General features: G+C 41.2%; 1 protein-coding gene across 2 annotated transcripts; it reads left to right on the top strand.

The window, feature by feature from the left end:
• The first annotated feature begins 1,813 nt into the window (after positions 1-1,813).
• LOC118223859 (moesin-like) lies at positions 1,814-26,425 on the top strand. Of its 2 annotated transcripts, XM_035410867.1 has the most exons (13): positions 1,814-2,170; positions 10,909-10,992; positions 16,852-16,947; positions 17,148-17,422; positions 17,764-17,847; positions 18,063-18,209; positions 18,489-18,585; positions 19,458-19,621; positions 20,161-20,291; positions 20,703-20,863; positions 21,554-21,646; positions 22,715-22,945; positions 24,854-26,425. In XM_035410867.1, exons 1-13 carry the CDS (start codon positions 2,159-2,161, stop codon positions 25,016-25,018), a joined length of 1,740 nt encoding a protein of 579 aa, XP_035266758.1. In that variant the 5' UTR covers positions 1,814-2,158; the 3' UTR covers positions 25,019-26,425. The 2 variants fall into 2 exon arrangements, with proteins under 2 accessions (XP_035266758.1, XP_035266759.1); XM_035410868.1 differs by lacking the exons at positions 1,814-2,170; positions 16,852-16,947; positions 17,148-17,422 and having other exon boundaries at positions 10,934-10,992.
• The last annotated feature ends 76 nt before the right edge of the window (positions 26,426-26,501 follow it).

Below are 26,501 nucleotides of genomic sequence, written 5' to 3'. Positions count from 1 at the left end.
TATAGCAGCCTTTCTATTTTAACCAGTGCATCACTGATAACGAGATTTTTTTTTTTCATTTTATTTCCATTCTCTCATTATTGTGTCTATTGATTGCCTGTTTAATGTTATGACAATGATCTGGTTTCAGATTATACCACACATAATCATCTGACAGCTGTTTGCCTTTGTAGACTGTAAAAATAATTGTTGTTTTATATTGTAGGGAAACCGGGTCTGCGTTAGCTTTGAGCCAGACAAGCTCAAAGCCAAGAGAACGAAATGAAACTGTGAACCAACACCATCGTGGAACAGAGATTCTTTGGAAAGGGTTCCATTTGAAGGAATAAAAAGGAATTGTCCGTCTCCCGGCAAGCACGGTCACTCTGAGGCTGACGTCATGGTACATTTAAAATTACAATAACAGGAAATGTTTAGGTATTGGCCCAAGCTTGAGTGTTTTTTTTTTTGTCTTCTTTTTCCAACTTCCTGCCTAGTGTCTGCTTCCCCTGATAATAAGACAAAAAGAATGTTGAAGATTTGATGGATCGATTTAAAGAACTTGAGTTCTTCCCATTCTGGTTTTGTCAGAGAGGGGGAAAATTACAGGCAAGAAATATAAGGGAGAGAGAGAGAGTGTGTGTGTGTGTGTGTGTGTGTGTATATATAGGATTAGGGTTAAGTTAAAAATTATGTCTTTGTCCCAAACATTATGACATGCCATACTGTTTGGGACAGAGGCATATTTTTATAGATTTGACTCTATACTTCACAGTTTTAGATTTGTTATCAAACAATTCACGTGGGGTTGAAGTGCACATTCTCAGCTTTTACTCAATGGTATTTTTATACCTTTTGGTTTCATCAGATGAAATTACAGCACTTAGCTAGTCCCCCATTTTAGGGCATCATAATGTTTGGGACAAATTGCTTCACAGGTATAAGAAAGCTTTCTGTATAAGAAAGCTTTCTAGTATCTAGTCTTGATTCTTTGCTTCTGATTACCTCTGGGGTGTGTTATTAGTGTTTGTCAACATGGGGACCGGAGTTGTGCCAATGAAAGTCAAAGAAGCCATTATGATGCTTCACACGAATGAAACAAATGTAATTCTGTTGATGGTACTGTAGGGTAAACTGCCTCAATCTCTAAATTTGGTTACTGTGCTCGTTCGCTCGTAAACGAAGAGAAACACTCCGTTCCCAGTCATGGGCCAGAGAAAGGCGAGGCGAGGGTAACTCACTCAGGACGGGTGGGGCCTGATTACAGTATGTTGTCATCAGGAAAGAAAAAGGGAGCCGCTAGATGGCGGGGAGGGGCGAGATGCCGCTAGTTTGACTCAACAGCTGGATGATAATTACTGCGGTCTAAAAATAGATCTGGTGTATTACATCTAGGTTTTGTGGGGAATTCCTCTTTGTACGAGCTGCAGCGATCAAGCTAAACTTTGGGCTTACGCCCATCAACTCCAATTTCTCGTGCTATTCTATTCAACCCAACTAGGCCATTATAAAGACACCAATGTGTCTACGAGGACAGGTCGATTCAAAGTGGAAAATATATATTTTTTCTATACTATATATATATATATATAGTCTATGACACAGACACGCACACACACACATATACACACACCATATAATATGTTTTGTGAAGATGAAATATGCAAACTAATTTTATCGGATCGATAAATATAAGACCATTCAATTCTGTCAGTTCTAGGCGGATAGAAAACACGGAAAATGACACATCTTTAACCGTCACGACATCCATTATAGTAGGAATATCCCGTTGTAATACAGACAAGCGTGGAACTTCTCAATGGCTCACTTGTCATCACTGGCTGGGAGTTCATTGAAATAACAGGCGGAGTCTGCACGCCCGCAATTCTTCAGCTTGCTGCACGTTGCCTGGGTGTGGCTTTTCAGTCAGTTCCGTTAACAGGAAATCGACCCCAGGACCCCCAAACTCATCGCCAATGCGCGACATATATCTGTGGAATTGAAGGTGCTCAGTTCGATTTTGAAGAGCAGTACCGCAGCTTTGTTCTTGCAGTGGCAGTAACTGTCCGGGCTGTATGCGCGTGGGCTATACTGATGGGAAGAAGTTAGAATTGTTGAGAAGTTTCCACAGTATCTTCCGATTTCTGAAGTTGTGAGGAGATATCTAAAGGCTGTTAAAATGCCGAAAACGGTGAGTACATGATGCACGACCCATTCATTATTTTGTGTTTTCGTCCACCAGAGATAATTTTTTTCTCAGACCGTTATTGCAACCGAGGATGCGGTCTTGCAATATTTTCTCCTGTGTACTTATTCGTGTCTATAGACTTGTAAATATATTTGGAAATATAATGCTTGGTCATGCACATTGTCCGAATTTGGGCTATATTATTATTATTATTATTATTATTATTATTATTATTATTATTATTATGTTATTGTTGTTGATAATAATCGTAATAGTAATAGTAATAATATATATGTCTTGTTTGTAAATTCTATATTTTTCCAACTATCATAGTGAGCCAAAGTAGCCAAAAGTACCAAATGTACATGCAAATGTATGCCATGTTATTCCTTGCATGCCTTAATAAGAAATAAAAGATAAGTTTCGCCGGTGAATCGAGTTTACAGTCAAAGATTATTTGGCGATATTGTTTCGAAGGATGCTGAACTGTTTGGTGTCTTCAATGAGAAAATGTTTTCCTTAACGTGATTGGATACAGAGGGTGCGCCTCATGCTTTCACAAGCTTTCACAAAATTCAAAATAGGAGTGAAGCCTCTCCCTTACTTTCATACGAAGTTTACTGTCCATTTACAGAATTAAATCAATGAAGGTGCTCATTTCTCACGTGTTACTAAAACGCAGTAATGAAACGTAACATTTTTAGCCATCTTCTACCTATTCCATTAGTCTATGTGGGCAATGAGTTTTAAAAATATAATATTGTTTCATTCTTCAGCAGTGTCATCTATAAATTAATTATTTCCTCACCCATAAACTGAAGCATGACAGAGAAATTATAGGGGAAAAAATTAGAAAAATGTAATTCATTGAACCTTTTATGTTTAAAAGCAATGAGCATTTAGCAGTTACAGTATAGAAGTCATTAACGTATGATTTTATGGTTTAAGTTCATTGTATTGAAGTTTTATGACAAAAAAAAAAAAAAAAACTGAACTGATAGACTGGCATGCCAGACTCAACAATTATATTGATCTTTTTAATGTAGGAAAGGCAGTACTAATACATAACAGAATTACAGAAAATGCCTTCATAGCACCCATTTCTGAGTGTGAGTGCCTTGCCACTGGAACAAGGAAACTGTAAGACAGATTTTAGTACCACACCTTTCTCCTGTTATATTTTTGTATCCTCTATTTGGCATTGTGACAACACAGATGTCTGAAATTTTAATCTTGAAGCAAAGACGCGATTTTATATCACAGTCATGCCAGCAGATTAAGAGCAATCTCAGCACATTCACACACCCACCATGGACACACTGTAGCCACGCAATGCCAAAATGTAGGCCCAATGAAACAGCTTGGTCTTTGCTGAGATTCTAAAAAAAACTTTGTGGTCCCCAGAGCACCAATAGTCACATTTCCTCTTTGCCCTTTATGGAGATTTCCAGGAAAGTACCGCAGAGTGACTCAAGTCTCCCAGGGTTACGTCAGCCTCTTTCCTGGCTCCAGATTACCTGACACACAGCTAGCACCATTAATTGACATTTAGGGGGACCCCACCAAAGAAACCTTTGCTGTTAACGAGACATTGACACACATGTCCCCCGAAGCTGGGTGTAAACTGAACAAATCTCGCAAGTAAATACATCCCCCAAAAAAGAACAAAAACTGTGAGCCGAAGCAAATGAATCATAGGATACGCTGGCCTTTCATTTCACTTTCACTCTTCCATGCATACCGCACATCATGTCCCTCGTTGTATAAAGTTGATTAAAGCAACATTTTACCCAGCATAATGTAACTTTTAGAGCAGATATATTTATATTTAATATTATTAGAAGTGTTATAGTGTTGCCAAAATGACTGCTAATTTGTACTAACATTTCATGCATTTAGCACGTGTGTCATTTCCCAGCTATAACATTGTGACATTTTTCGTGTCAGTTCCTGATAAATGTGTAATTGATGATGTGCTCAAGACTGTCCTGGCAGTAGGCACTTAACCTGAGGAAAATAACACGAGTAAATCACTGGGATTACAATGGGAACCAGCTTTAAACAAGCAGTTAGCTACTGGAAATGTACTGTATTGAGTTGATTACTACTACTACTACTACTACTACTACTACTACTACTACTAATAATAATAATAATGATAATAATAGCAATATACTGTAAACATTGTATTTATTACACAGGGAAAGTAGTCATAGATTATTCATAGTGTTTGGGCATTTACATTACCTGTCAAATTTGGTACACCACAAATGCATCATACAGTATCATTATTGGTAACATTTAATTACGTAAGTGCCACAATGTTTTCTATCTATCAGTGGGTTAAATATTTGTGAGACAATAGTTGGCTATCATATTTTCTGTACTGAACTTAATCCATGCATATTTATTTAAAGCCTCACACTTTTTAACTATGAAATGACTGGGGAGTATTAAACTCCTTGTGCATTCACACAAGATTAAGCTAACAATAGCTCAATAGCTCAAATTTTTGATGGATTCATCACAAGTTTACACTGGAACTTTTCTCCAAACCACTCTTCATGCACACACTTGCTTGGCCAATAGCTGATCCAATAAATAATTATTTCCCATTAATTAAATTTATTAACAGCATCTTCAGGTTTTCTACATTAGGGTCGAGCAATGGGCATGATTATTTCCCAAAAAGGCTCAAATCAGTCAAATGCATCATCAGCCAAAGCAGCATCATTGTAAAGATGGAAAATATACTGTACACCAGTGTCTTGACTAAAGACACAAAATTTACAATATAAAACCTGAGACTGCAAAAGGGTACAAAACCATGGTGGTGATTTGTCAAGAGAACACCTAAGGGTCAGTGAAAGAAACAACAATAGAGAGCGTTGTAGAGAGGCGGTGGAATGTTAGTGGGGACTTAGTCCTGTGGGGGAATGCACAGCAAAGCTGAGATTAACAGGCTGGAAGAACACTAAGCTCCAGGGGGTAGCCTCTGTTAAAAGGCAAATTATGGGAACCATCCGGACCTCCACGAAAAGGGTGTAACATGGGGGAAAGAAAGCTATTCAGTTTTACTTTGTGTGTGTGTGTGTGTGTGTGTGTGTGTGTCAGCATGTGCCATAAGTATATGTTTAGTCTGATTGTGAGTGTATGCGTCTGTACATGTTTGTGCATATACAATGTGTGTGTTTGTAGGGATGCGTGTGGTTCTCTGTTTTATATATTAATTTTGATTAAGACTGTGGAGTGGGCCATTTGACAACAAATGACATAAATGGTTGCTCCTATTTATAACATACACACTAATCTGAAACCTCTGTGAAATTCTAAAGATATTCCGTCTGAGAATGGAAGGTGCAGAATCTTTCATGTCAGTGCTGTTGCAGTCAAATTAGAGTTAGGGTTCACGTTAGGATTAGGGTCATTACTGTTGTGTTGGAGTACACATCCGTGACCTGTTTTGACATCTCTGATTGAGACTCTTTTGGATCGTGTCAGTGTCTAGTGGTTACGGAACTGAGCTTGCAGTAAGAAGGTTAGAGGGTCAGTTCTCAGGTGAATTTCAAAGGTATCTCTAAAGAAAGCAAGTAAGGTCACTGTTGTCCTTGAACAGAAAACACAACACCCTTGTTTCGACTGCTCTTTCTTGTTGTGTCAAACATTGCTGGGAAATTTTGGCAGTGGGTGTTTTTGCCTTGGGCAAAAACAGTGTGCCAGAATGATGTTCAGTGTGCCAGAAATCCACGAGAGGTCTCCTTGTGAGACCAGTGTACTCGCATTTATTTTTACATATTGGCTCAATATGATTTTATGTAGTTTGGGAGCCATATCCATGCTGTGAAGCATAATAATCATTGTCACAGACGCGTCTGATACACCTGTAGAATTAATGGTTTGTTACAGGGATACACTTGTTATTATTTAGTCAGCTACCCGAGAGGGAGGTTAAATTATCCCATGGTTTGTAAATTCTGCTTCACACAAGGAGACCGTTTATGATCATTTCGTTCTCATTTTTCCCTGTGTGCCTGCAGTCAGAAAAGAACACAGTTATTTCAAATGGCAGGCGGCATTCTAAATTTGTATTGTCTCGACAGTTGTGCTAATAAAAGCCCATAGACAGCTTCCAGAGCCCCGCCCTTGGTGAGTGCCACACCCCGGTTCCAGGCAGAGGGACTCATTCCTATTTTCCCTGTTCGTACGGAAATTAACTCTTTTTATTCATTCTGAGCCGACCCTAGCTGGCATCCTGCAAGCTGATGGCTTGAAAGAATATACACCTGCAGGATAAATGCACAATATCTATATTAGTGTAAAACAGTGGTAATGTTATAGGTATATTGTGCTAACAGACAGTGAAAATGTTACAGACATGTAGGGCCCGAAGGCTGAAGTCTCTACAACTTGCTAACCTTGTAACCTTATTTTCTCTGGAGCTGACCAAGACAGGAAATGATATTACGACAGGAAGGAAGTGGCTTTGTTAAAGTGAATGGCATCTCAGGTTTCTGTGCTGCTGATAGGTTGGAAAATTACACAGCCCCTAAGCAACTGAGAAGGATTTGTTAAAAACTGTAGAAACACCTCCCTGCACACCCCACAAAACTCTACCCCACCCCACAGCAGGCTTGGCTAACATTTGCTATTTAATAGCGGATTGTTTTTTTCTGGTCGTCTGGACTATGAAGAGAGCAATAGTCATGTTATAACTTTGTTAAGATCTTTATAAGCCTTTTTGCTGACCACTGAATGAAGTGCCACAACATGTTTGTAATAAGAAGAGTTTGCTATGCAACAGTAAAAGGGCTCTATTCAAAGAGCTTGCATAATCTGGTGTTTAATGCTCTGATATCACCATGGCAACAAAATATCTTTCCTTATTGCTTATTATTTTCCCATTTGCAACATAAATGTGCCATAAACCCTAAAATAGTTCAGTTCAATTAGTTCATGCTGGAAAAGTTTATGATATGGATAGGGCATCATTACTCTGAGGTGCTTTTTTAATAATGTCATATGGTGCTTGGGAAAAAACATGGAGCTGATTGATTGAATAGTTGCTTTAGGGAGGCATATGCTGTTCGGTGCCTGATGCAGAGGACAGGAAGAACAGGAAGAGATGGAAACGGATGATCCGCTGTGGCGACCCCTAACGGGAACAGCCGAGAAGGAGATGCTGTTCGGTGCCTCATTGGACAGCTTCATGAAGTATCAAGCTGGCTCAAATGTAGTCATCACCTTATTCTTTTCTTTGGCCTTGAAGACCAGAGAATGAGGATTATGTCATGCATTACAACAAGTGAGCACCTTTTATTTGATGCAGGTTAAAGCCTGAGGCTCTGCTGACAATGGTAAACACACACAAACACACAGATGCACACACTCTCACCAACAAACACACACACACATGAACACACACACAAACATGCTCACACAAACAAACAAATAAAATTTAAAAAATCAGATAACAGTGTTTAAGTAATGCAACAACAACTTCCTCATCCCAAAGCCAGTAACTGGAACCTAACTGGAACCATCCAGATTTATAGTTCATTCAATGCACTATACATCTGGATGATGCAGTCAGTTTGTCCTTAACGTCCATGTCTAAATATGAGAGTTATATATATATAAAGCGATAAGTTGGGCGTTTTCCATTTTTCCTAACTGTTGAACAATATCAATGTCAATATCATTTGTCGTCATGGTAAATCAGAGATTAAGATATTATGTTTGTGTTTATGGAGGTCACTCAGACAGATGTGCCCCTGTACCTTCCCAATCTTCCCACTCCTCACCACAAACTGCTGGGAGTCTGTGGACTTAGCCCCCCAACCAGGCAGTACCATATCATAGTACCAATGAGGGCATGCTCAATGCAGATGTTTTCCACAACACACAAACCTTCAAGCTTTTCCATTTGATCACAGGAGTTTAGGTCTTGCAGTGTGCCATTCTCTGTGGAAAGGTCAGCTTGGAGGGGTTAGCTCCGAACCTCCCCTAGATCTGGGGTTAAGGTGCATTTTCCCGGGACTGATCCCGGCTAGCACCCTGGGCTGCCATTGGACGGGGGCAATGAAATTGACAGTAAGTAGCGGAGTGGGGGGTGGGGGGAGAGTAATCTCGGGAATAACTGCAAGCGCTTTCATATGACCTGGTGACTGGCTGTGGGGGACCTCTGTAATTCAGCTGAGAAGTAACGACTAAAAAAACTCATAGAAATGTTTGTAAGTATTCTTTTCGTTCACTTCACCTCATACTGTGTGGGTATTGTGAGTTTTGGTGAAGACTGTGTGTGTGTGTGTGTGTGTGTGGTCTGGTCAGACGTTTGACTGCGAGAGCAAATTTATTGTGTCCCTCTTTGTTCTTAATGTCCTTGTACCCAGTTAAGACTGGAAATTGTCTAAAGGCTTCAGTTACTGTGGTGAACAGTATTGTGTAATGTATAATGGATATGAATTGCAAATGTGTTTGCGAATTTCAGAATTAATGTTAATGTATAAATTAACAGTAACTGTATTCATGACACAGATTAATTAGAACTACGGTAAAATGTAGCAATGAATGTTAACTGTGGAGGAATGAATTTGTAACTGAGTTAAATATAGTTAACAATTATGTTTACTAAATGGTAAGGCTGAAGAAATAACTATTCAGGTTGGAATAAAAACAGTAGATACAGTAGTTACTTAAATGACAAGGGTTGGAGAACCATGCACTCTACAATGAGCGTCTGCGCTGTAACTGGCCTGGGTGAAATCATTTTGTTCTTTAAATAAAACAACTTGTTTATTATTATATCTGTAGGTAACATAGTTCACATCTCATATTGTTTTTGTATTACCTATGAAATCCTTTTTCATGTGTTTTAAAAATATCGGATAGAACCCTGTCATTTTCTGTGCGGTACTGTGAGATTGTTTTAATGGGGCTGATGCTTTGGTTGGAGGGGCATGGAGGATGGCATTTAACCGTGCTCTTTGCAAGGCATTGGCTCCACCTGAGAGCTTTTGGTCTGAGTCAGTGCAGCTACAGACCTGACCTTGGTGGTTTGCTCTAATTTTTAACCCCCTAACCGCCTCAGAGGTGTGTGCCTTTCTCAGTCTGGTCATGTCAGTGGAGATTCAGGAAGTCATTACTCACCTCCTCAGAGGTTAGGCAGAGTAAGCCTATACCAGGGACTGAATGCAGCCTCTATTTCCCATAGTGAGACATGTTTTCACCTATCACCCCTCTCTGATGCTGACAATTTTCAAAGATCCCAGGCAATTTTAGTTCTGTGATGCTCTTTATACTCTAGTCTGTCTTCCAACCAAACTTTATAATCAATCATCAATCAATCATCAATCAATCAGTCAGTCAGTCAGTCAGTCAGTCAGTCAATCAATCAATCAATCTTCCTGTCTATCTGTCTTTTTTGTATAACACCATTTAGAATAAAGTTGTCACTGTGTGTCACAATGTGCATTTTCCAAATCAAAAACCAAAAAAAAAAAAAAAAAGGCAGAGTCAATGTGGGAAAAACAGTAAACATATCTCATGATCCCTAAAAGGAAACCAAGCAGAACTTCTGAAAAATAGTAGGATGCAGAAAAGAATAGCTTCTGACATTTTTTTATCCCTACCTTTCCTTTATTTCCCAATCTGGAAAGCCCATTGGCAATTGTGCGCCAGTTCCGTTGTGCACTAGTTCCGTTGTGTCAACATCCTGTGTTGATTAAGGAAGGGACACATTGGCCTGTGTGTCAGCCAATCACCCGAATGAACCTCCTCCTCACCGCAACATTAAGAAAACCCCATATACACGTACTTCATATTAACGAGTTAATACAGTGCAAGCAACCGCATGCAAAATGGTCAGCAGCAGAAACAATCATTCAGATGTATTTCTTTACACATTTCTGGGCTCAAATGGTAAGGGCCTGGAACTGAAAAAAGACTGCTGCCCTGATTACTGAATGTATTGTCGTGTTATATATCTACTGCTGCATAATAATTGCACATTCTTAGAGGTATTGACTTCCTTAAGCAACTTAGCATTCAGGGTCCGAACAGAGCTTGTACAATAGTTTGGGTGCGTGGCCTCTTTGATCACTGTTTGACTGGAAAAGAATGAGAGTGAAAATTGGGCTGGTCCAATAATGAGACCAGATCAACTGATAACTAGTGAATTAGCTGATATATATCTTAACATTTTTAACACTTTGGCAAGGACCAAATTCAATCAAGATTCAAGCATCTGAAACTGCATAATATGTATAAACTGCATACATTCAACAAAACAAGACCAGGTCAAAACCTAGTATATGGCTGGACCTAACACACGTGATCCAGCCGGCCAATGGTGTAACTTCATAACTCGGCCGACCAATGATGTAACTTCATCACTCACTCAGTCACTCAGTCACAGACATTTGCATTTGTAGGGCTGGCCCCACTGTTGTGGTCCAGCCAATAAAAGGTTTTTGGAATAAATGCTTGTCATAAAGGTAGTATATTCTATATAAATGAAAATAAAAAGAAATCATTGAATAATTAAATAAATCATTAAATAACGGGTGCACTAACAAAAACTTTAAAAATGCATGTTCAATTTATATGTATATGTGACAAATACAACCTACATTATTACAGGAAAAGAGAAATAGGTATTTATGAAAGTATTTCAGTCTTAAGAATATGTTTGTTGGTTAGGCTGTGGTATTTCTGTTAATGGTCATTTGTGGTTGTGTCTCTAGATTAGTGTACGAGTCACCACAATGGATGCCGAGCTGGAGTTTGCCATTCAGCCCAGCACAACCGGCAAGCAGCTCTTTGACCAGGTATGTATTCCGTGTGTGTGTGTGTGTGTGTGTGTGTGTCTTTGTGTGTATGTAAGTGTGTGTGTGTGAGCATGTGTTCCTGCATGTGATTTTGTGTGAGACAAAGCTGCAAGATTAAGGAGATTCATGCCACTGATACTTGACTTATAACATGGCACTGTTGTCCAGCAAGCATGTCTGAACCATATTTAGCCTCATTTTAGACAAAGTGTGCTGACCACAAGTCAGTTCAGCAGAGTGGTTTGAAGATTGAGTGGGCAATGCTAAGTTAATCTTGTTACATTGTTTAATAATAATTAATTGCCATGACAATTAAATGAAATTTGAACTTGAGTGATGAGTGACAGAACCACTCAGCCAAAGGGTCATGCTAAATAGTCTGGTTATTCATAAATATTTATAAGCATTGCAGATATTCTTGTTTTTGAGGCCTGTTAAGTCTATAGTTCGTAGATTTTACATTGGGAGCTTTTGCCTTGTGACTTAATGAAAGAGCAGGCATTTATGAACCTGAAGGCTATGTTCCAAAAACACGGCAGTGTTACTTAAATCAGCCAATTTAAACAGTGAGTTAAATATGATGTTATTGTTGGAATAACTTTATTTAACGAATTACAGAATGTTGCTTTGTTCTTCCAGTACATTTTCACAGCAAAAAAGAAGGATAAATTAGAACAGTTTTCAACCACGCTGAAAATAACTGCTGACAATGCATGTAACGTAAGGATTTAATAGCCACCGGGGAGTGAAGTCAAAAAGTTGTGTAAAGTGACTCCATGTGTGAGAACAACTTTTTTTGGCAAAACGGCTGTTGAAACCACCCCCAGATGCTAATCTCACCCTATATTCTGCTGTTGGATGACAAACAGCTATTTATAGAAACCAGGAAAGGGGGAATTTTTTTTCCATGGAACAATTTTGTTTCCATGGTGACACTAATCTTCAAATTGCACAATCCCCTGGAATTAATGAAAACTATAATTATGTTAAGAGAAAAGTGCTTTTTGGTTAAAATCTTTTTTAATCCCTTCAGATGAACCCAGATATATATAACAAGAAAGTCTCTTTTTATCTCAAATTGATATGACTGTTGTTATTGAATAACAGGGTGAATTCATTGTTGTTAATTCATAATTAAACTAACATACATTTCAGGATTATTGAATATTTCCACTTTAATTTAACTTCTGCTTGCTGGGTTTGATTGAATCCCAGGACAAGCCTATTATTCTGATCTGTTATTGGCTATGCATCCAGTCATATGACTTGCTGATCTGTGGCCAGTGCCATTGCAACATTCTGAAGGGCCCCTTGCAATCCATCTCCAATAGTTTTCCTGTGTGCAGTTACCCCTCTGTTCTACTTTCCTACCACCAGACTGTTAGCACTAGTATCAGAGCAGTTGTATTGCATTTATTTAAAATCAATTTAAAATAAGATTTGTTGTCATTAGTTGTGCTTAGAGACTTAGGGATTTGCAGCTTTGTGTTTGTTAATGTTTGTTGGGTTTGTGTTCTTTCTTGGATCTGTGGTTAGTTTCTGCATCTGGAAAGTGTTATTTTCTTTTAGAAGCACAGCAGAGTGTAGATATGAGCAGTTACCCCTGCTGTGGTTAGGATTTGCGTATGCTAACATCTTGGGGCTGTAGTGTCTGTACCCACACTCTGGAAGGTGGCAGTGCCCACAGGCTTTCAGGCCCATGGGCAAGTTTGGCTATTTATACCCTGGCTCTGGGTGTGTCCATGTTTTAAAGTAAGGTGGGGAAAACTCTGGAACAAATAATAATGTAATTATTTCTCCATATGCCAACAAAAATGTAATAAATTTCAGTAATGTGATATTTTTTTTCTGTAAAGTTTGTTGATTTATTACAGTGCTGCCCATCCCTGCTCCTGGAGATCGTCCTTCCCGTAGGTTTTCATTTCAACCCTAATTTGGCACACCTGATTCTACTAATTAGCAGCTGGATGAGATCACTAGTGGTTGTATGAGGTGTGCTTTGTTAGAGCTGGGGTGTGCTGATGGTAGATCTCCAGGAACAGGGTTGGCCAGCCATGATTTATTACATTATTGGAGTTTACTACATTTTTGGTGGCACTTAGAGCAACATTTTACTACACTATTGGTCAGTTATTACAGTATAAGTTGTTAGAAACTGTGCTGTATGAAGATCATCAGGAGCACAGCTGGGTTAGCTCAGTGAACCAGCCCAAGCATGTCCATCGTTTACCAGCATCTTATTCACTCCCCAGACACCTAGCACCATGGCTTTAAGTACACATAATGACTTCAGTCATCATTATTTACTTTTATTTGATGTGGTAGGTCAACTGAGAACTGAGTTAATCTCTTTAGCAGTGAGAGCTTGGAGAACAAGGGAAGGGAATGGAAAAAATTATGCAGCCAATCAGATGTAAGGAGGCTGATAAATTGGTCAGATGTGGAGAGCCAGTTAATGGAGTGAATTTGACCAGGACACTCTTTAATAACCTCAGGGTCTTGGTTTAACATTTAATTTGAAAGATATTGCCTACAGCAGTATCCTCATTATATAATTAAGAACAGAGTTATAATGAAACAATAAAACAGGAAGAAAGCTAAGACCTTTTTGCAGTTAAACTTAAGGATCGGACTTATATTTCTGAGAATAAACTTTTTAAAGAATGTAAAGAAGTAAATTTATATAATCTGTGAAAAACCAAGTGGTTTGTGTCAATGTGGACAACACTCTAGTCACTGAAGTCAGTGACACTGATGTTCCTTTTTCAGTGGTTCATTAAAGATGAATCCACAGTGCCGCTTTAATGATCAAAGAGAAAATATAATGGTGAAACAGGGAAGAAAAATGCTGTCTTGTGTACCACAAACCAGACCTCATCCTTGGTTAATAATGATATGTGTTAAAATGAATAAGCTTACTCTTTTACCCTCTCCCAGTACCAATCTAATAATAACTGTGACGTTGGAGAGCTGCGCTTTAGAACTGAACAGATTTACCAGGGCAGGGACACGAGGCCTGGGAGGGGACGGGATTGCAGACGAGGCGAGTCTGCTCAGGGGTGCGGGGGAACCGGTCCAGCTGTTTCAGGGCCATTGCATCATTCAGTCTGGTAGTGATCCTGTGGGCCTCACAGTGCCTACTGGCAGGCTTATCCACTTTCCCAGACAATAACGACTTTGTTCTGGGGCCTCCATGATCTCATTCTCTCCTCATCCTGCCAATCGCGGTGCTTAGCCAATGGGAATCGCCGCATGCGACCGGGGGAGGCGTGCCTTTCCTCCAGTTTCACGCTCTTAAGTGCTGTAGGTTAACGGTGCAGTTGTGTGGGATTTTATTTCATGGTGAAGGGGGGGCACCGCGTTGAAATTTCATGTTGCTGATCTTGTTCAGAATGGAATCAGATCAGTCTAACCATAGCTTATAAAGAAATAAAACAGCGCTCTGCCTCAGAACATGGGGTAATGTCAATAAACTGTTTAAATAGCAATGCAGGCCCAGGGGACAGCACTCAGTTTAGATATACTGCATGATATGCCTCTTATCTGTATAATGGGTGAGATCATTGCATTAGCACTGTGGGTGTATTTTCACTGCCAGGAAGCTGCTGTGACTGCTGTGAAATAAAAGGAAAGTACATTGTGGCTGAACAGAATTTGGGTCAGTGTTGTTGTGGGTGTAAGAGAAACAAGCTAATGAATCACATTGTATAGTCCTGAGCCTAACGCTGAGGGAAAAATGTGTTAATGTACACACTGGCCAGTGGTTGCTGAACTCATGATGCCTGATCGTGACCTGGTTAATCTGAAAGCATTGGCCTGTTTGCACGTAGCACCACAGCAAGCATAGTATCTCCTCTCTCTGTGCAGATCAATGATGACATTTCTACATGTCCACATTTATCTTGATTAAATAATTTTTCATGATACATGAGGTTCATAAAACCTTTTCAGGCAGTATGTTTTTATATACTTTATAAACGCTGCAATGGAGCTCCATAATCTGCTAAAACAGGGAATAAAATGGACTCGTTGTACGTATGAAACCATTGTTGGTCGATTGCTAGCCCAGTCTTCAGGCCACTGACAGGGGCCTGGTGCTGTGTGGGCACCCTCCATCTTGTTTAGCCAGACAAAAGCTACGCTAACGCAAACATGCACAAGTCAGTCTGAGGATCTAGACGGGTTTCACTCCCCAAAAAGATGCAGTCTGAGCCACTCCGGAGCCCCCATTTCCCTGGGGGATGGAAAAGCGAAATGTTTCCGATGCCCTGGGCGGGTTAAGATGGTGTGCAGCGGCTGTCTCCACCTCCACCTCTGAGTCATTTCAGACACAACACAGAGGTGCCGATGAGCTGAGAGCTTTGAACGTCCAGCTGCTGGAGACAATGTAACGTTGTATATGATGTGAAGAAACTGTACAGGAGAGTACGGCTGACATATCCCAGCAGGGACCTGTTGTTACAGGCAAGTGTTTCCCTGTGGTGTGCAGCATAAATAATGGAGGGTTCGTATGCTGGGGATGCCATTTTAAACAGCCATGCCGGGCAGCACTCACCATGAGACACAAATCCTGCACATATGAGAAGTCGGCAGACAGTTGCGTCTGCCATTTTTCAACCCCGTAGCCTTGGGAAACATTGTTTCTGTTGGTGTAAAGCAGAATTTGTCAATACTGGCCTGAGCGTACTGTTAAGTGTTGATGTGGATTGGATATAAACTTACCTTAGTCTCCAGCTGGCAGTACGCTTGAGTCAAATTGGAGGTTGGCAGTTAAGGTAAGTCATGTGATTATCTGTGGAGGCTGTGGTATTCCCTGTTGCCTTGGAGGACCACAGGGTATGCTTGTCTTCACTGTGACTCAGCATTTAATTGATCCTTTGAAACAGTGAAGAGTTGAGTGTTTTTATTTTATTTTTAGGTGTAAACAACAACCAGCTACCCTATGACTCCCCAAGGGCAAAAGCAATTATTTTTGCTATTGAGTGTTCCTGACAATTAATGTAACAATTATGTAAAATTTAATGTGAAGACAGTTGCTTGAATTTGGTGTTTTTAAAATGACCTTTAAAAAATCTTTTTAATGTTTTTACAGTGTTCCTTTATGTACAATTTATCACAGTTCACTGTCAGAAAAACCTAGTTAGTGCTCAATTTGGTGCTCTCCAGATGGTGAATATCCATGGGTATATTACATTACATTACATGGGCATTAATGGGCAATATATTAAAAGTGAACTATGCAATCTGCTCTGGGCACTGTTAGCTGACAGTTAGCCAATAGAAAATGACCTGCAACAGAGAGATTTCTTTAAATAGCACACTGTCCAAAATGAGCGTTGACATAAGGCATTTGGAATGAGTCTGCTTTTCACAAAGGTCCTTTATGTTTGCGGGCGTCAGAGCTACTAGACAGGAATGATGCACCATCCAAATGGCATTTCACTTCATCTGAACCTCCCAAATGCAACAGTCTGGGACACATACTCCTCACTTTCCCTGAAACATCAGGGCCTGTGACCTTCCCCCCTCACTGCCACTCACCCCCAACATCCCCTCCCCTACCCATGCCACCAAGGGTCTAGGGCTTAGTTCATTACATGTCACCCCTTCAATTTGTACTTAGTCTCACAGTTTACAAACCATTCCCTTGTCAGCCAGGTGACCAGTTATTGTTATTGAGACTACAAAATTTCTAAAAATTCTTTTTTTTTCCTTTTTCATGTCAGCATTCGTCCTTTATTTCATATTTTAAAGATAAACTTCCGACTGAAAAAAAAAAAGAAACTTTTTAGGCTGTAAACACTTTTTTTTTGTTTTCTCCGGAAATGAAAACCTCATTTGAAATGTGTCTGCATTCAGATTGTGAAAACGATCGGACTCCGGGAGGTCTGGTTCTTCGGACTGCAATACCAGGACACCAAGGGCTTCTCCACATGGCTCAAACTGAACAAGAAGGTGAGCGTATTACAAGAAGGCAGTTTGGTCACATGACCTGCAGGTAAAATTGGAGGTGTGTAAGTTTTATCGATATCAGTTGTTGAATCGGACATTACATGTTGCCAACGTTAGCTGTTGACGGCAGTGATGATCTGAATCCCTCACCCTTCACCTTTCACCTTTAACCCATCCTGTCCTCTGCTTCCTCCGTTGCCTAGGTCACAGCCCAAGGTGTTCGGAAGGAGAACCCGCTGCTGTTTAAGTTCAGGGCCAAGTTCTACCCGGAGGACGTGTCTGAGGAGCTGATTCAGGAGGCCACACAGAGGCTGTTTTTCCTGCAGGTGAAGGAGGCGATCCTCAACGACGACATCTACTGCCCCCCAGAAACCGCCGTGCTGCTGGCCTCCTACGCCGTCCAGGCCAAGTACGGAGACTACAAGAAGGACTTCCACTCCGCGGGATACCTGTCCAGTGACAAGCTCCTCCCCCAGAGGTAGTGAATTTGCACCTGTACCCTGAAGAATGCTTCCCAATGTTTCAGTCCTACGTCGCCCTTGCTTCTTCTCACAGTCTTACTGCCTGTGGGCATTCCCCTCTCTCAACATTATTACTGTGCTTTTTCCATTTGTATACCAATGAGAGCTCAATATGGAGTGAACGTATTAAGCTGTAACTATCGTATCTTGCTGAATGTAAGGTGGTATGATCTGTGCAAATATTAGTTTGCTAGATACTAGTAATATTTTCAAAGTGATGTGTAGTGATGGTTTAGGATTACGGATCCACAAAAGGATGTGTGCCTGTACTGGGTGTGACAGCGCCATCTGTTGGCAGGGTTCTGGAACAGCACAAGCTGAACAAGGAGCAATGGGAGGAGAGGATTCAGGTCTGGCATGAGGAACACAAGAGCATGCTGAGGTATGTCAATTTTTACTCTTTCTTTCCTCTCTCTCTCTCTTTCACACATGCACACGCATGCACACAGATACACACGCCCACACACACACACACACACACACACACACCACACCAAACCACACATAATGAATGGATTGATTGTTTAAATGTTTTACCGTGGTAACAAATTGATTGATTCATCAATTGATTAACTGAATAATTTACCATGCGGGTAGGGAGGACACCATGGTGGAATATCTGAAGATCGCGCAGGACCTGGAGATGTACGGCGTGAACTACTTCAACATCAAGAACAAGAAAGGCACCGAGCTGTGGCTGGGCGTGGACGCGCTGGGGCTGAACATCTACGAGCAGTCTGACAAGTGAGTGAAGCATGGGAGTGAATGGAGCAGTACACTCTCCTTTCAACCCAGCGGTTCCCAAACTGCCCTGGAACCAACTAGTGAGTCTCGAGAAGCAAAATTTTGTCTACATATGGTACAAATTCCTGTGCTGTTCAAACCAATGATACTAAAAAGCTTCACAAACATTGCATTGGCAGAGAATTTATAAAGTCCACGTAAGCCTTCTGCATTCTTTGGGTAAATACTCCACATTGGCTTATTATGGGTTCATTTATTCCCTGTCATCTTTTGAAACAGGATGACACCAAAAATTGGATTCCCCTGGAGTGAAATTAGAAACATTTCCTTCAATGACAAGAAGTTTGTGATCAAACCAATTGACAAAAAATCGCCGGTAAGTAAAGCCCCCCCGGATTGTCCGCTATTCAGAGCTGTAAAAGCTCTTTAAATGCAGGTGGTTTAGTGCTGCATTTAAGGTAATTTGAGCTGAATTTATCATAGTTCATAGTGTATTTATGGTAAAAAAAATAAAATAATAATAACTGCCTGGTGGTCTCTGACCTGCTTGCTTTTCCCGTTTTAGTCTATTTTCACAATTTTATATCTTTTTTAAAATACACATGAACAGTCAGTCCCGGATAATTTCTGGCAAATCATGATGAACAACAGAATTAAGGTAACACGGTATAAAAACAAACACAAACACTGGGGGTTATTCAGTCTCAGCACAAGTGCGCTTTGGTCTTTACTTTGATTGACTCATTGTTACACATGATCCTGAATTCATTGACCAATGAAGTTAAGGAAAAAAGATTGTGTAAGAGTTTATAAAAAGAAAGGAATTGCTCCCTTTAGGTTGTTGCGCAATGGCAAAGCACAGTGGTGTTTAGATTGAATGGCCCCCTTTTCTTTCCAGGGGTACTTAGAAATGAGAAATATTTCTTCTTTATGCGCGCAGTGGCAACGGCTTAACAGAGATTAGCGGGGTTGCGGGTTAGCGGATGGTGGAGAGTGACGCATGGCGGTGTCTCGTGCCGTGATGCCAAGCCCCCTTGCCCCCCTGCCCCTCCCACTGTACCTCTGGGAAGGTGCAGATAAGCAGAGAGAGAGAGAAAGAAAAAGAAAGAGAGGTAATGAGAGAGAGAGAGAGAGTGATAGATACAGTGAAACAGAAAGAAAGGGAGACAGAGAGAGAGGAGGATTGAAAGCAGAATTGTGAATTGGGGAGTAAGAGATAGAAAGACACAGCCTCCCTGTGTTTTTCAGGACTTTGTGTTCTACGCCCCGCGCCTGCGCATCAACAAGCGCGTCCTGGCCCTGTGCATGGGGAACCACGAGCTGTACATGCGTCGCAGGAAGCCCGACACCATCGAGGTGCAGCAGATGAAGGCCCAGGCCCGCGAGGAGAAGCACCACAGGCAGATGGAGAAGTGAGCCCTGGCTTTAGCCTTTTATATCTTGTATTCATATTATATTATCTTTTTTATGTTTTTGCTCATTGCCATCTTTGCACTGTTTTCTGCTGTCAGTGGTTGAATCGGTTCGGTTCCAGACATTCAGAGATTCTGGCCTTGGATTCAGTCCTGTGAATGTTCTAAACTTTTTGGCTAACAGTTAAATGTGAGGCTTATTCATTCTAAAGCATTTTGAATATTTTGATTTTATAGTCTCCAGCAGTGTTTCCATTTCCTGTTTCATTTGATTCAGAGATTCTAATTATCTATTTAAACAGTAACTTTTGCCTTATTATATAAACTGTTGCAAGTTTATATAATAAGTTGGTTGCAAGGTTGTAAGTTCATTTCTCGGTTCACTGAACTCATTTAAATCTGATAAAGATGACCAAAAAAAAAAAAACTGATACCTGTACTAGTGCCATACAGTGTTATGCAATACTCCAAGCCAAAACGCTGATCCAGTGTATTGCTCTGTCCCCTCCTGTTCTTCACCTCCCTCCCCTCCTCCGCAGGGCACTGCTGGAGAATGAGAAGAAGAAGCGAGAGATTGCAGAGAAGGAGAAAGAAAAGATTGAGCATGAGAAGGAGGAGCTGATTGAGAAGCTGAGGCAGATCGAGGAGCAGACCAAGAAAGCTCAGGAAGGTCAGCTGTGAGGCTAATCTTTAGCGGCAGCTAAGGCATGTTTGTGATTGACATTACAAACAACATTAATACATAAAGTAATAATGCAGATAACAAGGAATTATAAGAGTGATCAACGGCACAGATGGCTACTGAGTACTAGAAATAGTACTAGTTTTTCTTAACACATAGCTTCTGTTTATTCTTACTACAATTTGCACATTTATTTGACATGCACACACACACAAACACACACACTCCCACACACACACGCAAGGCATTCTGGTAATGCTACCACTACTGTAGTGTTTCTTCAATACTATAAATATTTGACTAGTACTGCTACTTCACCTACAGCTTCTAAGTTTAGTGGTGCGTACATCAATGCATATGTGTGTCTGTCTGCTTGCGTGCGTGTCCCTGCTCATGCAGAACTGGAGGAGCAGACACGCAGGGCATTGGAGCTGGAGGAGGAGAGGAGACGTGCTCATGAGGAGGCGGAGAGGCTGGAGAGGGAGAGGAAGGCTGTGGAGGAGGCCAAGAGTGCCCTCCTACAGCAGTCTGAGAACCAGCTGAAGAACCAGGAGCATCTGGTAGAGAGACGTCCCTGTGATGCCTCTTAGCTCAAAGTTACTGTACATGGCTAATCAGCCTGACTAACATGGCTAATCAGACTGAGTAACATGGTTAATCAGAATAACATAGCTAATCAGACTGAGTTACGTGGTTAGTCAGAGTAACATAGCTAATCAGCCTCAGCAACATGGGTAACATGGTTAGTGAGATTAACATAGCTAATGAGAGTAACATGGCTAATCATCTTGAGTAATATGACTAACCAGAGTAGCATACTGTAAGTAATTGACCTGAGTTACATGGTTAACCAGAGTAACATAGCTAATCACCCTGATTAACTTTGTTAGTTAGAATAACAATGCAAAGCAGCGTAACATGGCCAATCAGCCTGACCACTCAGCTTTCAGCAACCTATTTGATGAAATAAATACTACCAGATTCAGTATTGACTGAAGAGAGGGGGTGATATGTCTAATGATATTATTACTTGAGTTTGAGTTACTTGCACAGCATTCCAAACTTGCATTGATACTTATTAACTCCAGGAAGCCAGTGACACTTGCTTGAACTCATGACAACGTGTTGTCATGACAATAGGGGATGGCTTCAGTTTCAGTGACAGTCTCTTGCCATGTGCTGATATGTGCTGTATAATCACTTAGGATATCAACAGTGTTTAAACCAGCTTTCCATCACTGTCCACACAGGCCACAGAGCTGGCTGAACTCACCTCCAAGATCTCCCTGCTGGAGGATGCTAAGAAGAGGAAGGAGCATGAGGCCACCCAGTGGCAGAAGAAGGTAATGACACGCTGACGTCATTTGGAGACTTGAATTCAGCAGGGTGATGTCACATATGCAGGAACACACTGTACAAAAGAGAGCACAGCATAGAGGTCTGATAAAAGCCAGAGCAAGGTGACCATTACATATGATCATGTTGCAAAATAAGGCAAAATAAGTCAGTATTGATATTACTTCATATGGTTATTTGACAGTGGCAGTGCAGTGACAGTGATGATAAGTGCGTTCAGTATGTCATACCAGAAATTGATCTTTCACCTGAGTTCCCAGTCCAGGTTTAACAGTACTGTGGGCATGTTTAAAAAGCATAAACAGTACAACAGGAAAGGAAAATGGTAATACAATTTACTCGGCTTGACTGATTCTGGATATCAAGCAAGCTCAGAGAGTGTGTTATGCTGAGTAGAAGAGACCCATTTTCACTTTCCTGTGTGACAGAGAAGGTGCTGCTTCCCAGAGGGATGGTGAGGGATAGTGTGATATTTTCCACACTCTACAGCATCTGGGGAGAATGCAGTTACCAGCAGCCAATATCGCGCTCACTGTGAGCAAACGCATCGGTGTGGGTATAGCTCAGCTTCTCTCCACACTGGAGGACCAGTCAGTCTTTAGTCACTATTGAGGACACAGTTGTTGGCAGCTGGGGCTAACCAGAAGGTTTAAGATTCTCATCCCAGGTGGGACGTAAACACCTACGCTGAGATGCAGCAGCACATAACTGGCTGTGGAAATAGCATACAGTGGTTCCTCTCTCTGGAAATAGGTGTGGATGTGGATTTCTCTCTTGTTATTCACCAGACTGTGGTTCCTGTTTGGGCATGTTTTCTCTTTGGTGACTAAAATATATGTGATTTATTTGTTGTGATTGGTATGGGTGTGGTTGTTCTCTGCTGTGATAGATATGGGCATTGTATTTCTGTCCATGATATATGATGTGGGTGTGCTCTGTACCCAAAGTGCTTAATGTGGGTGCGACCTGTGTGGGTTATTTGCCTCCATGGTGATTGCTGCAGGTGTGGTCTTTCCCTCTGTGGTGATTGATGTGCGTATGTTTTCTCACCACAGGCCACCATGGTGCAGGAGGACCTGGAGAAGACCAAAGAAGAGCTGAAGAACAAAATGATGGCGGCCCACGTGGCGGAGCCCGTCCACGCCGAGAACGAGCACGACGAGAACGACGAAAGCGGCGCCGAGGCCAGTGCAGAGCTCAGCTCTGCCGGAACTCTCCGTGACCGCAGCGAGGAAGAGCGCATGACCGAGGCCGAGAAGAACGAACGCCTTCAGAAGCACCTGCTGGTGAGGGCCGCCGGCCAGGCCTGACCGACCTCTGCTGAGCTCAGTGACTCAATGACCTACCTGACCAATCACAGCTGTGCTAAGGGATCTGGCTCTGACCAATCCCAGCTGTGCTAACGGATCTAGCTCTGACCAATCACAGCTGCGCTAAGGGACTTGGCTCTGACCAGTCACAGCTGTGCTAACGGATCTGGCTCTGACCAATCCCAGCTGTGCTAAGGGACCTGGCTCTGACCGGTCACAGCTGTGCTAAGGGATCTAGCTCTGACCAATCACAGCTGCGCTAAGAGATCTGGTTCTGACCAGTTGCAGCTTTTGCAGCATAGGACTGATCAATCACAGTTATGATGAACAATATAAGCTCTGCTGAAGGTCTTCAATGAGCCTTTGGTGGAGGGGGCCATTTTAGAGTAAAATGGCCTATTACAGAACTGTTAAAGAAAGGGTCCAGCATTAGAGAAGAAACAAGATGCTGTATTTTTCAGTCTGTTCCCCAAACACTTGCACTGTTTGACCATTGTAACTCATCAGTTCACTTATACATTTAAAAGATTAGAGGAGTTATGACTGCTGATTTTGAACTACTGGCATCTCTGATTGGCCCTAAAAAAATTTAATTGAACGTTTGGCACTGATCCCAACCCCCCACCCCCTGGACAAGGACATAAATCTGCCGGTGGGTACACTGAAGATATGAATGCAGATATGAATATGAAGCAGCACATCAGCGTCCCAGACCTGCTTATAAACATCATTAAAATTCCATTATAAGTATGATCGTGTCTGCCACAAACCCCTTTAATTTAAAACCACTGACAAGCACTTACTCAAAGTGATTACTTTAATCAGGGTTTTCAAGCTGTGTGTGTATAATTTCTGGAATCATCCGGCATGCCGCAGATGTGTTTTTTTAGAGAAAAGTTTATGTGCGCAGTGCTGTTTCTGACGAAGGCGTCCATTGTTTTCAAGTTCACACAGCTTTCATACAGAGTTTAGAATTTGCGCTTCTTTTTGCAATCTTCTCAACAGTTCTTAGATTTCTGTGTGACTTCATGCATTGTACTAGAAGCCTTGCTGGATGCACTTACTTGTAAATTGTCTCGGGTAAGAAACAAGCATCAACTAAAGGGGCTACAGACCTGGGTCAAATACGTATTTGTTTTGGATTCAAATACTTTTTCTGTGCTCTATTGATCTTGCCTAATGTAATTGAGCTTGTCAATATGACCAGGAGGCGGGGTTTGCACTTTTTGAGAGTATTTCATTGGTTCCAATACACCAGACAAGATCAGTAATGCATAGAAAAGTATTTGAATCCAAAACAAATACTTCTGTCAGGACCACTGTCATCAAGTAGAACTTTATTGACAATAAAGGCAATACAGTTATGTTTGGCGGTATGGCTCTGTTCTGGAGCTCTCCCGCCAACCACGCAGCCCGCGTGGATAAGGCCGGGAGGCCAGCAGCCAAACCCCCCCTAGAGGGGTACACACAGAACAGATCCAGCAGCAAAGCAGTTTAACACATATGAATGGAGCAAATGCAATTTCTTAAACACATAAGGATGGAGCAATACAACTTCTTAACACATAGGAATGGAGAATGCAAATTCTTGACGCATGGGGATGGAGCTGGGGTGGTGGAGGGGATTTACGAAGCAACGTGCAGCGCTTGCATGCAGGAGGAGCAGCCGAATGAGTAGAGGGAGGCTGTTTAAGTAGACCGCCCTGTTAGTGAATGTACTGTGATAGGCGAACATCACTCAGCTGAGCCGTCAGCTGATTCGGCCGGAGCGCTTGACTCTCGTGACCTGCCAGAACTACGCGATGCTCCATGTATTTGACCCAGGTCTGACGGGCTACTATGAAAACGCAAGAGACACGATCCTGTCCCTGTGTCCCCTCTCAGGCCCTGAGCTCGGAGCTGATGAATGCCAGGGACGAGACCAAGAAGACGGCCAACGACCTGATCCACGCCGAGAACGTGAGGGCCGGCCGGGACAAGTACAAGACCCTGCGGCAGATCCGTCAGGGGAACACCAAGCAGCGCATCGACGAGTTCGAGTCCATGTGATCCCTTCTGACCGCTCAGGGAAGAGGGCAGGACACGTTCTGTACTTGAACGTGGGCCCCGCCCCATCACGTGTGTACCTGATATGGGAACACACAGAGCAAGCCTGTATACGTTTTCTCCTGCTATTTTATAACTTCTGTGAACTCATCCCATTTTTGAGGATGTGTGCTGATTTGTAAAAGCCTGTTCCTTTTGGTAATACCTGTTTGAACTCAACCCTTGTCTGGAAAAGCTAAAAACAGAACTGTACCTAGTGAGAAACAAACTCAGTTAGCGTATGTCTTTGCACGTAGATTTTGCAAACACTAATCAATTGGATCTGGCTTTCTTCACCAGCCATTACAGTTTGTGTTTTAAGCATTGCTGAAAACAGTATGAAGGACACAGTTACCTAAATCATTTAGGAATCTCAGTATTTTAACTTCCTGTTATAAACAGGAAGGTAAACGTTAAGGAAATAAACCTTTTAGTTTTGCGGTTCAGGTATGTTTTTCATGTTGTCACTAGACCCATTGCAAAAGCTCAGGAGATAACTAGTTACAGTAAAATTAAGTCATTAAAATTAGCCCATTTTATCAAAAGTGATTACTCCATAACATTTTGTTGTTGTTATAGTAGTTCTGTTGTTTAACTAGAGTTATCAGTATTATCTGGAATACCAAGTTTTTTAAATTAATTCCACAACATTGAGAGCTGTTGTAATTTATCAAAGAATATGTAGTGAACAACTACAGCAAAAACACTCGTGACTCAAATAAAAGGTGAAAGTTCATTAAGAAAGAGTTGATCAGAGTGCATTAATGCCTTGCTGTGGCTCAGAAGCAGTGTACAGATTAGACATGCCTTTGGTTACGAGGTGCCATACATTAAAGTGGGTTGTTTACCCATTTCCATAACAGAAGCTTCATGAAGGGCTCATGTTATTGGAGGATGACCCTTCCCCACCCTCCTCAGCTATATTAATTTCATTAAATACATTTTTGCATTATATTTGACTTAATGTTGATTTTTGGCTTTTGACTTAATGCTGCGCTGTATTATCTCAGTTCAGGCTATGTTAATTTCAGTGATTCTTATATTCAGTGTTTAACAGTCAATAGTCGTACAAAATTGCAGTTTTAAGTTACAGTTGTGTTAATTCAGTATATTGCCTTATCTTTGGTTTCCAATTTTATTTATTTTTTATGTTCATTCAGAAAAAGGCTGTGGTACAGTGAACAAAGACATATGTCAGAACCAATGTTATAAAAAATAACCATAGAGCTTTTTTTCCAATTATAAAGCCTACAACACATTTAAAACAGAAAAAATACCCATCTGAAGAATTTTAATGTTAATAAATGTTCAAATATAAAGACAGTCAATACAATGTTTTTGTTATCTGTTATAAACACCAGATGGCAGTAATGACCCGGATGTGGTTATTTGTCTTTTCTTCCTTGCGCATGTCCAGGATTTTGAACCAGTTTTGTTTGTTTCACAC

Source organism: Anguilla anguilla, chromosome 3 (genome assembly GCF_013347855.1).
Source record: "Anguilla anguilla isolate fAngAng1 chromosome 3, fAngAng1.pri, whole genome shotgun sequence".
NCBI classification, from domain to species: Eukaryota; Metazoa; Chordata; class Actinopteri; order Anguilliformes; family Anguillidae; genus Anguilla; species Anguilla anguilla.
This window is presented reverse-complemented; position numbering and strand designations above follow the sequence as displayed.